The sequence below is a fragment of the Mustelus asterias genome, chromosome 22 (assembly GCF_964213995.1).
Source record: "Mustelus asterias chromosome 22, sMusAst1.hap1.1, whole genome shotgun sequence".
In the NCBI taxonomy this organism is placed as follows: Eukaryota; Metazoa; Chordata; class Chondrichthyes; order Carcharhiniformes; family Triakidae; genus Mustelus; species Mustelus asterias.
In genome coordinates, this window is record NC_135822.1 from 54,226,953 (window position 1) to 54,240,884 (window position 13,932).

At 49.9% G+C, this 13,932-nt stretch overlaps 1 protein-coding gene across 1 annotated transcript in view; it reads right to left on the minus strand.

Annotated features, from left to right (window-relative positions):
• mxd1 (MAX dimerization protein 1) overlaps positions 1–13,932 on the minus strand; it is a 42,905-nt gene that overhangs the window by 12,725 nt on the left and 16,248 nt on the right. Inside the window, exons 4-5 of the mRNA XM_078239220.1 lie at positions 5,523–5,637; positions 2,351–2,510 (exon numbers count right to left, since the gene is read on the minus strand). Of these exons, the coding sequence (XP_078095346.1) occupies positions 2,351–2,510; positions 5,523–5,637 (275 nt within the window). The remainder of the gene's footprint in view (positions 1–2,350; positions 2,511–5,522; positions 5,638–13,932) is intronic.

Here is a 13,932-nt window from a genome sequence, read left to right on the forward strand (position 1 = left end):
TTAGAAGGATGAGGGGTGATCTTATAGAGACATATAAGATAATGAAGGGGCTGGATAGGGTAGAGGTGGAGAGATTCTTTCCACTTAGAAGGGAAACCAGAACTAGAGGGCACAGCCTCAAAATAAGTGGGGGCCGGTTCAGAACAGAGTTGAGGGGGAACTTCTTCTCTCAGAGGGTAGTGAATCTCTGGAATTCTCTGCCCATTGAAGTGGTGGAGGCTTCCTCGTTGAATATGTTTAAATCACGGGTAGATAGTTTTCTGATCGATAAGGGAATTAGGGGATATGGGGAGCGGGCGGGTAAGTGGAACTGATTTGCTTCAGATCAGCCATGATCTTGTTGAATGGCGGGGCAGGCTCGAAGGGCCAGATGGCCTACTCCTGCTCCTATTTCTTATGTTCTTATGTTGCGTCAGAGGGAGGTCATGCCTAACAAAATTTGATTGAATTTTTTGAGCAGGTGACCAGGCGTGTAGACGAGGGTAGTGCAGTCGATGTAGTTTATTTATATGGATTTCAGCAAAGCCTGTGACAAATTCCCACGTGGGAGACTTATAAAGAAGGTAAATTCACATGGGATACAGGGTAATTTGATAAAGTGGATTCAAAATTGGCTCAGTTGTAGGAGACAGTGGGTGATGACAGAAGGCTGTTTTACTGACTGGAAGCCAGTGTCCAGTGGCGTACCACAGGGATCTGTGTTGGGTCCCCTATTATTTGTCATTTATATAGCGGCACGGTAGCACAGTGGTTAGCACTGCTGCTTCACAGCTCCAGGGACCTGGGTTCGATTCCTGGCTTAGGTCACTGTCTGTGTGGAGTTTGCACATTCTCCTCGTGTCTGCGTGGGTTTCCTCCGGGTGCTCCGGTTTCCTCCCACAGTCCAAAGATGTGCGGGTTAGGTTGATTGGCCAGGTTAAAAATTGCCCCTTAGAGTCCTGAGATGCGTAGGTAAATATGTGGGGATAGGGCCTGGGTGGGATTGTGGTCGGTGCAGACTTGATGGGCCGAATGGCCTCCTTCTGCACTGTAGGGTTTCTATGATTTCTTCTCTATGATATAAATGGCATAGATGACTATGTGGGAGGCAGGATTAGTAAGTGGATGACACAAAGATTGGCTGGGTGGTTAACACAGAGGCGGAGTGTCTTGGGCTACAAGGAGATATAGATGGAATAGTCAAACGGGCAGATAAGTGGCAGATGGAATTTAACCCTGAAAAGTGTGAGGTGATGCATTTTGGAAGGAGTAATTTGACAAGGAAGTATACGATGAAAGGTCTGACACTGGGAAGTTCTGTGGAACAAAGGGACCTTGGTGTGTTTGTCCACAGATCTCTGAAGGCGGAAGGGCAGGTTAGTAGGGTGGTGAAAAACACACATGGGACACTCGCCTTTATCAATCGGGGGTTTCGATTTCAAAAGCAGGGAATTCATGTTGGAGTTGTATAGAACTTTGGTGAGGCCACAGCTGGAGCACTGGGTGCAGTTCTGGTCGCCACATTATAGGAAGGATGTGATTGCACTGGAGGGGGTGCAGAGGAGATTCACCAGGATGCTGCCTGGGATGGAGCATTTAAGTTATGAAGAGAGGTTGGGTAGGCTTGGGTTGTTTTCATTGGAGCAGAGAAGACTGAGGGGTGACCTGATCGAGGTGAACAAGATTATGAGGGATAAGGACAGAGTGGATAAGGAGCAGCTGTTCCCCTTAGTTGAAGGGTCAGTAATGAGGGGATAGAGGTTCAAGGTGAGGGGTGGGAGGTTTAGGGGGGATGTGAGGAAAAACTTTTTTACCCAGAGGGTGGTGAGGGTCTGGAATGCGCTGCCTGGGAGGGTGGTGGAGGTGGGATGCCTCACATCCTTTAAAAAGTACCTGGATGAGCACTTGGCACATCACAACATTCAGGGCTCCGGGCCCAGTGCTGGTGGATGGGATTAGGTGGAAGTTCGGGTGTTTCTCATGTGTCGGTGCAGACTCGATGGGCCGAAGGGCCTCTTCTGCACTGTATGATTGTGCAAAATGCCTTCTTGTGTCTGCTTTTCATTGGGATGTGAGCATCTGATTTCGAGTGAGAGGGGGAGTGAGTCATTTTTACAGGACTTGTAAGAGGAATAGAAACAGCCGCCCAAGTCTCACTCACCTCATCAAAACACAGGGTGGAAGACACAACCCTCCCTGTTGCTAGGTGACTGAACAGGTGGAGTATGCAGATGAATCGCCAATTCTAAAAATAGATCCTACGTGCCCAGGGCAATTTCACAATCACGCAATGAAGAATTGCAGGCATTCCTAAGGCAGTGTCGCGTGTGGTGCTTGACACGGCAATGATCACGCCGGCTCAGCGTCTTACCTTGGTCAGAGTCGGAGCGCTCTGACGATACGGTCGACCCCACGCTGTCCGTCCGCGTCCTCTCCACGTTCAGCAGCTCCAGCTGCCGCTTTAAGTGCCGCTGCTCCCGCTGTAACTGGTCGATCTGGTGGAGGGCCCGTTTGTCCACTTCCTCTAGGGTCTGGAGGAGGAGGAAAGCTTTTAACCATTGCGCGCTCACACGGGAACGCACTGGACTTGACACCGTCCAGGAGGGTGGGTTTCGACACTGGCAGCGAGGGTTGGGGAGGGGGGGGGCAACCTATCGTGAGAATGTCTCCCAAGGGACACAGATTGGCAGAGTTGATCCCAAGCCAACAACTCGGGTCAAGCATTCTCCCCCCGCCCTCATACCACTTCAGAGATTCCCTACAGAGCGGGCACGGTGGCACAGTGGTTAGCACAGCTGCCTCACAGCACCAGGGACCCAGGTTCGATTCCCAGCCTGGGTCACTGTGTGTGGAGTCTGCACGTTCTCCCCGTGTCTGCGTGGGTTTCCTCCGGGTGCTCCGGTTTCCTCCCACAGTCTGAAAGACGTGCTGGTTAGGTGCTAAATTCTCCCTCAGTTTAACCCAAACAGGCGCCGGAGTGTGGCGACTAGGGAATTTCATAGTAACTTCATTGCAGTGCTAATGTAAGCCTGCTTGTGACTAATTAGTACACTTTAACTTTAGTGCAGAAGGAGGCCATTCGGCCCATTGAGTCTGCACTGACCACAATCCCACCCCAGGCCCTATTCCCGTAACCCCACGCATTTACCCTGCTAATCCCCCTGACACTAGGGTCAAGTTAGCATGGCCAATCAACCTAACCTGCACATCTTTGGAGTGTGGGAGGAAACCGGAGCACTCGGAGGAAACCCACGCAGACATGGGGAGAATGTGTAAACTCCACACAGATGGTGACCCAAGCCGGGAATCGAACCCCGGTCCCTGGCGCTGTGAGGCAGCAGAGCTAACCACTGTGCCACCGTGCCTTTCTCCAACATGACTAGCTAGGGGCTCCCAGTGTCGCAAGATTCTTAGGGTGCAGGAGGCCATTTGGCCCATCGTGTCAATACTGTTTCTCCAACTGAGTCATTTAGTGCTGTTCCCCTGCCTTCCTCCCCCTACCCCTATGCATCGTTTCTACTCAAATAATCATCTAATTCTCTCTCGAAGGCCTCGATTGAACTTGCCTCCACCACACTTCCAGGCAACGCATTCCATACCTAGGCATTGGCCTAGTGGCATCATTGCTCGACTATTAACCCAGAAACTCAGCTAATGTTCTGGGGACCTGGGTTCGAATCCCGCCACGGCAGATGGTGGAATTTGAATTCAATAAACCAAAATCTGGAATTAAGAATCTACTGATGACCATGAAACCATTTTCGATTGTCGGAAAAACCCATCTGGTTCCCTTTAGGGAAGGAAATCTGCCGTCGTTACCCGGTCTGGCCTACATGCGACTCCAGAGCCACAGCAATGTGGTTGACTCTCAACTGCCCTCGGGCAACTAGGGATGGGCAATGAATGCTGGCCCAGCCAGCGACGCCCGTGTCCCATGAATGAATAAAAAAAACATTCACTTCGTGATCATATTTGCTTCTTTTGTAAATCACTTTAAATCTGTGTCCCTCTCGTTCCCGATCCTGTTCCGAGGGGGAACAGTTTCTCCCTCTCTACTCTGTCCAGCCCTCTCATGATTTTGAGCATCTCTATCGAATCTCCTCTCAGCCTTCTTCTCTCCAAGGGTAACAGTCCCAATCGCTCCAATCTGTCCTCACCACTGAAGTTTCTCATCCCTGGAACCATTCTTGTAAACCTCTTCTGCGCTCTCCCCAATGCGTTCACATCCTTCCTGTAGTGTGGCTCCCAGGACTGTACACACCGGACATGCTCTCTTCCACCTTCTTCCGTTGGGAAAAAGATACAAAAGTCTGAGGTCACGTACCAACCGACTCAACAACAGTTTCTTCCCTGCTGCTGTCAGACTTTTGAATGGACCTACCTCGCACTGAGTTGATCTTTCTCTGCACCCTAGCTATGACTGTAACACTACATTCTGCAACCTCTCCTTTCCTTCTCAATGAACGGTGATATTTGTCTGTGTAGCGCGCAAGAAACAATACTTTCCACTGTATGCTAATACACATGACAATAATAAATCAAATCAATGTCCCAGCTAAGGTCTAACTAGTGTCTTGTACAAGGTCAGCATAACTTCCTCACTCGTGCACTCTGTGCCTCTATTAATAAAGCCCACGATACTATATGCTTTATTAACTGCTCTCTCCATCTGTCCTGCCACAGTCAATGATCTATGCACAGATATCCCCAGATCCCTCTGCTCCTGCAGCCCATTAAGAATTTTACTGTTATTTTGTAATGTCTATGTTCCTCCGACCAAACTGCACTCCCTCACACTTCTCCACATAGAATCAGAGGCCACCATTCGGCCCATCTAGTCTGCACTGATCACAATCCCACCCAGACCCTTTCCCCATCACCCCTTCATTTACCCAAGCTAGTCCCCCTGACATTAAGGGGCAATTTAGCATGGCTAATCTACCTCACTAGCACGTCTTTCGGACTGTGGGAGGAAACTGGAGCACCCGGTGGAAACCCACGCAGACACTGGGAGAATGTGCAGACTCCACACAGACAGTGACCCAAGCCAGGAATTGAACCTGGCTCCCTGGCACTGTGAGGCAGCAGCGCTAACCACTGGGCCACCTTGCTGCCCACGTGCCTATGCCCATGTGAAGTTCTACACTGTCCTCATCACAGTTTACAAGGCTTCCAAGTTTTGTGTTATCTGAAAACTTTGAAACTATTCCCTGTATGGGAGAGCGAGGATACACATGGGGAAAAGCAAGTCAGACGACAGGCTCTCTCTCTCTCTCTCTCTGAAAGAGCTGGTGCCTCTCCATCTCCCCTCCCTCGTCTCCCCCTCTCCCTCCCTCCTTTCAGTCAAGGTCTACCATTTGACCAAGCTTTGGGCTATCTGACATGTCCCTTGCTGTCAAAGATCCCATGCCAAGAGGCATCATGGGATACTTGACCACATTAAAACTGCCTGAGTATGGGGTGTGGGGGGAACTGCGTCAGTGACCCCATCGCAGGGCTGAGGCGTGAGCCACCCCTCCCTCCATCCCTCCCAGGGGACATACCTTGATGTGCATTTTGGCCTTCAGGAGCAGGCTGAGGGTGGTGTGCCTGGCGTTCTCAGCTCCCAGTGGCACCAGCTCTTTCAACCTCTCCAAGCACAGTCGCAGGTGGGCCCGCCTGGGTTAAAGAGAAAACATTTCACTCGTCTTGTGTCGCCGGCGCTCGGAATGCCAGGAGCCCAGAGGGCGACAGGCCATCGACACACGGGCGTTCAACACGGAGATGCCAAGCACCTCAGTTAATTCCACCACTCCCACCCAATCGCAATGCCACGGCTAAGACGCTTTTCATTCTGGACCATCGCAAACCGGCGCAGAAGGAATTCGATTATTTCACCCAACAGCAGACATTTTAGCTCCGAATGTCTGAGGCTGCAAACACCATTGTGCTGTACTCGTCCCAGTGGTACCTGTGTGACGCTGCTATGGGAGTGCTGGAGGAGTGCCGGAGAGAGGGACAGAGAGACAGAGACAGAGATAGAGGGAGAGGGAGGGAAAGAGAGAGAGCGAGAGAGAGAGACCCTTCAAACTATTTATTTTCAGTGCCTCCACCGGTTACGAGGGGCAAGAGACCTCCACAGACACACAATAAAAAGAGACAAAAGTCTGAGGTCACGTACCAACCAACTCAAGAACAGCTTCTTCCCTGCTGCCAACAGACTTTTGAATGGACCTACCTCGCATTAAGTTGATCTTTCTCTACACCCTAGCTATGACTGTAACACTACATTCTGCACCCCCTCCTTTCCTTCTCTATGAACAGCATGCTTTGTCTGTATAGCGCACAAGAAACAATACTTTTCACTGTATCCCAGTACATGTGACAATAATAAATCAAACAATACTTTTCACTGTATCCCAGTACATGTGACAATAATAAATCAAACAATACTTTTCACTGTGTCCCAGTACATGTGACAATAATAAATCAAACAATACTTTTCACTGTATCCCAATACATGTGACAATAATAAATCAAACAATACTTTTCACTGTATCCCAATACATGTGACAATAATAAATCAAATCAAAAATCAAATCCTCAGATAAAAAAATGTCCCCTCACTTATGCCTTAATTCGGAGGCCAACCCTCCCCCCCGGGAAGCTTGCAGGTGGTGGTGTTTCCCATGTATCTGCTGCCCTTGTCCTTCTAGATGGTAGAGGTGGTGGGTTTGGAAGGTGCTGTCTAAGGATGAGTTGCTGCAGTGCATCTTGTAGATGGTCCACACTGCTGCTACTGAGCATCGGTGGTGGAGGGAGTGAGTGTTTGTGGATGGGGTGCCAATCAAGCGGGGCTGCTTTGTCCTGGATGGTGTCGAGCTTCTTGAGTGTTGTTGGAGCCGCACCCATCCAGGCAAGTGGAGAGTATTCCATCACACTCCTGACTTGTGCCTTGTAGATGGTGGACAGACTTTGGGGGAGTCAGGAGGCGAGTTACTCTCCGCAGGATTCCCAGCCTCTGACCTGCTCTGGTAGTCACAGTGTTTATATGGCTGGGTCCAGCTCAGTTTCTGGTCAATGGGAACCCCCAGGATGTTGATAGAGGGGGATTCAGTGATGGTAATGTCAAGAGGCGATGGTTAGATCCTCTCTTGTTGGAGATAGTCATTGTCTGGCACTTATGAGGCGTGAATGTTACTTGTCACAAGTTACAAGCCTGGATATTGTCCAGGTCTTGCTGCATTAGGACATGGGCTGCTTCAGTATCTGAGGAGCGGTGAATGGTGCTGAACATTGTGCAATCATCAGCGAACATCCCCACTTCTGACCTTATGATGGAGGGAAGGTCATTGATGAAGCAGCTGAAGGTGGTTGGGCCTCGGACACTACCCTGAGGGACTCCTGCAGAGATGTCCTGGAGCTGAGATGACTGACCCTCCACAACCACCTTCCTATGTACCAGGTATGACTCCAAATGACAGAGGCAGCGTGATTAGAGTTGAGCATGCATTAAAATGTGCCACACACATTAACCATTCTTCAGCAAGGCGGCCAGAGTTAGGCCCAAGGACTCGGAACGGCCGAGAATTTGTATGCTTCCGAACCTCCCACAGCCCGAAAGACGTGCTGGTTAGGTACTAAATTCTCCCTCAGTGTAACCCAAACAGGCGCCGGAGTGTGGCGACTAGAGGATTTTCACAGTAACTTCATTGCAGTGTTAATGTAAGCCTACTCGTGACACTAATGAACTTAAACTGTTGCCTTCAAATCTCTCTCTCTCTAATCAGAGTACAAGCTGCTTTTCTGATCATCTGTAGCTCTGGAGACAAATGTAGGGCAGGGCTTGAAGAAGCTATTTAAAACACAAACTAGGAGCAGGAAGAGGCCATTCGGCCCTTCGAGCCTGCTCCACCATTCAATTTGATCATGGCCAATCTTTTACCTCAAAGCCACATCCTCTCTTTCTCTCCACACCTGCTATTAAAATCTAACAAACTCCCCATCTCTTTCCTGAATACATTCAGCGACTTGGCTTCCACACTGTTCTGTGGTAGAGAATTCCACAAGATTAAATGAAGACATTTCTCCTTACCTCAGTCCAAAATGGTCTCCCCGCCCCCAACAGTATCCTGACACTGCTTCGAGATTCCCCGGCCAGGGAAAGCATCCTCCCTGCACCGAGCCGATTCAGCTCTGTTAGAATTTTATATGTTTCAATCCCCTTTCATCCTTCTAAACTCCAGTGAATACAGACCCAGTCGAACCAATCTCTCCTCGGAGGACAGTCCCGCCAATCCCGGAATCAGCCTAGTCACCCTCCGCTGCACTCCCTCTATGGCAAATATACCCTCTCTTAGGTAGAGACACCAAAAGCTGCATACAATACTCCAGTCTCACCAAGGCCCGGTACAACTGCAGTAAGACATCCCTACAGCATGCACACAGGGTACGGTGCTTGGGGTGGAGTCATATGAGGGACGGTTGAGGACTCTGGGTCCGTATTCATTGGAGTTTAGAAAGTTGAGGGAGGGATCTTATTGAAACTTACAGGATACTGCGAGGCCTGGATAGGGTGGACGTGGAGAAGATGTTTCCTCTAGCAGGAAAAACTAGAACCAGAGGGCACAACCTCAGGCTAAAGAGACGATCCTTTAAAACAGAGATGAGGAGGAATTTCATCAGCCAGAGAGTGGTGAATCTGTGGAACTCTTTGCCGCAGAAGGCTGTGGAGGCCTGGTCATTGAGTGTCTTTAAGACAGAGATAGATAGGTTCTTGATCAATAAGGGGATCAGGGGTTATGGGGGAAAGGCAGGAGAATGGGGATGAGGAATATATCCGCCATGATTGAATGGCGGAGCAGACTCGATGGGCTGAGTGGCCTAATTCTGCTCCTATGTCTTATGGTCCCCAATGCTAGGGTAACGCCGCACGCTCTTTGATGCATTTCTGCACTGCATGCACTGCCACCCTGCTCTCTCCCAGGCTGCATGGGCCGCAGGTGATGCGATGCCAGCTGACAATGCCAGTGCGATCGAGCCAGGCGCCAGTTCCAGCTGCCCTGGCATCAGGCACCTACCCATTCGCCAGGCACACCGCCGCTCTCTGGGCTGCTGAGAAACCAGTTCCTCAGGAACCTCTGGGTACGATCGAGAGAAAAATAAACCCGTCATCTGATTCAGCCTCCTCACACTGGGGATGGTTCTTGCCCCTGTTTAATCTGCCCTGCTCAGAGTTCACTCCCCCCCCCAAGCCTCTCCACAGAGTTGAAGCTCATGTAGGACACAGCATCATTCGTTCAAATTTCTCCAAGGCCTTTCCCCAAGGCTGCAACAGTTTTGCTGAGGCCCAGAATTGAACACAATCTTCCGACGGAAGCCTAACCAAGGCCGGTGGTCAACAGCATTCTTCCGCCCATCCGGTCAGCGCTACTCTGTTTCATAAGACATAGGAGCAGAATTAGGCCACTCGGCCCATCGAGTCTGCTCCGCCATTCAATCATGGCTGATATTTTCCTCATCCCCATTCTCCTGCCTTTCCCCCGTAACCACTGATCCCCTTATTAATCAAGAACCTATCTCTGTCTTAAAGACACTCAATGACCTGGCCTCCTCAGCCAGGTTTATGGAGTTGTAGAGTTTTTACAACACACAAAGAGGCCCTTCGGCCCATTGCTGGTTGTGCTAGCTATCGAGCACCTATCTATTCTTATCCCATTTCCCAGCAAATGGTTGTGTGCGCGACGGTGCTTCAAGTTACTCATCTTAATGGTTCCCACCTCTACTACCCCTTTCAGCCAGAGGGTGCAGAGGAGGTTCACCGGGATGTTGCCTGGGATGGAGAGTTTGAGCTATAAGGAGAGGCTGGATAGGCTTGAATTGGTCATCTGGACTCGAAACGTCAGCTCTTTTCTCTCCTTACAGATGCTGCCAGACCTGCTGAGATTTTCCAGCATTTTCTGTTCAGGCTTGAACTGTTTTCTCCAGAGCAGAGAAGGCTGAGGGGGGACATGATTGAGGTGTATAAGATTATGAGGGGTATAGACAGGGCGAGTAGGGAGCAGTTGTTCCCCTTGGTTTAGGGGCCAGTCACGAGGGGGCAGAGTTTTAGGGCGAGGGGCAGGAGATTCAGAGGGGATTTTTCACTCAGAGGGTGATGGGAATCTGGAATGCGCTGCCTGGGAAGGTAGTGGAGGCTGGAAACCTTACAACCTTTAAGTATTCAGACGAGCACTATATCAAGATACACCTTACATGTTGCTAATGTGCCTGCTTCCACCACCTCCTCTGACAGCACGTTCCAGGCACCCACCACTCTCTGTGTGAAAAACTTCCCCCGCACATCTCCCTTAAACTTTCCCCTCTCACCTTGAACCTGTGCCCCCTTGTAATTGACACTTCCACTCTGGGGAAAAAGCCTCTATCCACCCTGTCTGTGCCTCTCATCATTTTGTAGACCCTCTATCAGGTTTCCCCTCAGCCTCTGTCTTTCCAGTGAAAACAATCCCAGTTTATTCAACCTCTCCTCATAGCCAACACCCTCGAGGCCAGGCAACATCCTGGTGAACCTTCTTTACACCCTCTCCAAAGCTTCCACATCCTTCTGTTAAGTCTGGCGCCCAGAACTGAACGCAATATTCCAAATGCGGCCTAACTAAAGTTTTATACAGCTGGAACATAACTTGCCAACTTTTATACCCGATGCCCCGGCCAACGAAGGCAAGCCTGCTGTATACCTTCTCGGCCACCTTGACCACCTGTGTTGCCACTTATAGGGATCCATCGACCTACACACCCAGGTCCCTCTGTACATCAATGTTCCTAAGGGTTCTGCCATTTCAAGAGTACAGGAATAAGATAGAGAATCTGGTGAACTGGTGCGGCAACAATAATCTCTCCCTCAATGTCAACAAAATGAAGGAGATTGTCATCGACTTCAGGAAGGATAGTGGAGGTCATGCCCGTCTCCATTGACCGGGACGAAGCAGAAGTGGTCGAGAGCTTCAAGTTTTTAGGTGTCCAGATCACCTGGTCCTGGTCCCCCCAAGCCGACGCTATAGTTAAGAAAGCCCACCAACGCCTCTTTCTCAGAAGACTAAGGAAATTTGGCATGCCAGCTATGACTCTCACCAACTTTTACCGACGCACCATAGAAAGCATTCTTTCTGGTTGTATCACAGCTTGGTATGGCTCCTGCTCTGCCCAAGACCGCAAGAAACTACAAAAGGTCATAAACGTAGCCCAGTCGATCATGCCAACCAGCCTCCCATTCACTGACTCTGTCTACTCTTCCCACTGCCTCAGAAAAGCAGCCAGCATAATCAAGGACCCCACGCACCCCAGACTAAAGTCTGAGGTCACATACCAACCGACTCACGAACAGCTTCCTCCCTGCTGCCATCAGACTTTTGAATGGACCTACCTCGTATTAAGTTGATCTTCCTCTACACGTTAGCTATGACTGTAACACTACATTCTGCACTCTCTCCTTTCCTTCTCTATGAACGGTATGCTTTGTCTGTATAGCACGCAAGAAACAATCCTTCTCACGGGGTATACCAATACATGTGACAATAATAAATCAAATTTACTGTACAATTCACACCCGAATTTGATCTTCCAAAATGCATCACCTCACATTTGTGCGGATTAAACTCCATCTGTCATTTCTGTGTTCAAGTCTGTAATCTATATATATCCCGCTGTTTCCTTTGACGATCCTCATCACTATCTGCAACTCGGCCAATTTTTGTGTCGTCTGCAAACTTACTGATCAGACCACCTACATTTTCCTCCAGGTCACTTATATATACTACAAACAGAGGATGGTGGGACTGATGTATGAATGTTGGCCTTCATTGCGAGAGGTTTCGAGTACAGGAGCAGGGATGTGTTGTTGCAATTATACAGGGCCTTGGTGAGGCCACACCTAGAGTATTGTGTGCAGTTTTGGTCTCCTTTTCTGAGGAAGGATGTTCTTGCTCTCGAGGGAGTGCAGCGAAGGTTTACCAGGCTGATTCCGGGGATGGAGGGACTGATGTGTGAGGAGAGATTGACTGGGTTAGGATTGTTTTCACTGGAGTTCAGACGAATGAGGGGAGGGGGGAATGTCATAGAGACTTATAAAATTCTAACAGGACCAGACAGGGTGGATGCAGGGAGGATGTTCCCGATGGTCGGGGGAGGGGGGGGGAAAGAGAGAGAGAGAGTCCAGAACCAGGGGTCACAGTCTGAGGATTCGGGGTAGACCATTTAGGACGGAGGTGAGGAGACATTTCTTCACCCAAAGAGTGGTGAGCCTGTGGAATTCATTACCACAGGAAGTAGTTGATGCCAAAACATTGAGTATATTCAAGAGGCAGCTGGATATAGCACTTGGGGCGAATGGGATCAAAGGTTATGGGGAGAAAGCAGGATCAGGCTATTGAGTTGGACGATCAGCCATGATTGTGATGAATGGCGGAGCAGGCTCGAAGGGCCGAATGGCCTCCTCCTGCTCCTATCTTTCTACGAGTCCCAGCACTGATCCCTGTGGAACACCACTAGCTACAGATTGCGAGTGTTTGACTGATCCAAGTTGAAACACTGTTGGGATAAATCTAGCGATCGTCAGAAGGGTTAAAACCTGGTCAGAGGACAGCACAAGGCGTGGGGTTAGATCGAAGCTTCGCCTTAATCAAAGCCGGTTATGAAAACCACTCATTGTGCCAAGTGTAATTACAGACAGGTTCAGCCCAATCAAATGGAACAAAAAATTGCAGCACAGCCTGACTCTGCTTGGAAGTCCCCACGCAGGGAAACGTTCTTTAAAAGCTCCTGCCCCATTTCTGCAGGCTGTGATCTGTGATCGACACCAGAAATGAAACTTACACCTCCAATTCCTGTCGCTGCCTCGGCTCGGGTCCCAACAAGGCTCCTTCCAAAACCAAATGTGTGCCCCGTCAGCTGACACACTCGCCAACCCCCCATCCCACCTCCCCCCACCCTCGAGCCGAGGCTACAGACTGGACACGGGTCTGACAGGCTCGGTGAAGCAAATGTCGCCGGTCGTCCAGCTCCGCTACAGAATCCCTACAGTGCGGGAGGAGGCCATTCGGCCCATCGAGCCTGCACAGGCCACAATCCCACCCAGGTCCTATAACCCCACGTATTTACCCTCCTAACCCTCCTGACACTAATGGGTAATTTAGCACAGCCAATTCACCTAACCCGCACATCTTTCGGACTGTGGGAGGAAACCGGAGCACCCGGAGGAAACCCACGCAGACTCGGGAAGAATGTGTAAACTCCACACAGACAGTGACCCGAGGCTGGGAATCGAACCCGGGTCCCTGGCGTTGTGAGGCAGCAGTGCTAACCACTGTGCCACCGTGCTGCTCCCACAAGGTTACCCAAATTAAATGAGGGTCAGTACAAATATTTACCCAAACAGGTGCTGAAACATCATTGGGTTACAAATATAAAACCGCTGAAAGCAAAATATCTCAATTCAGTCGAAAACACTCCAAGTCTTTATGAGCAGTTTTATTCATTCGTGTCACAAGCAGGCTCACATTAACACTGCAATGAAGTTACTGTGAAAATCCCCTAGTCGCCACACTCTGGCGCCTGTCCGGGTTACACAGAGAGAATTTAGCACCTAACCAGCACGTCTTTGGACAGTGGGAGGAAACCGGAGCACCCGGAGGAAACCCAAGCAGACACGGGGAGAACGTGCAAATTCCACACAGACAGTGACCCGAGCCGGGAATCACTAATCGCTCTGCCACTCCTTTCAAAGGGGAAACTGGGTTTGTAATTCCAGGCGTCAGTGCCAAACAGCGGTACAAAGAGCATTGCCATCCTGAATTCCCCCCAATTAGCTAAAGGCCCAGAAACTCCCTTCAACTAAACAACTGGCGCTACGTTAATCTAATCTGATCTTTATAGCGCCACTAACTAGGTACTGCAAGCACAGGTTACAACATAATTGTA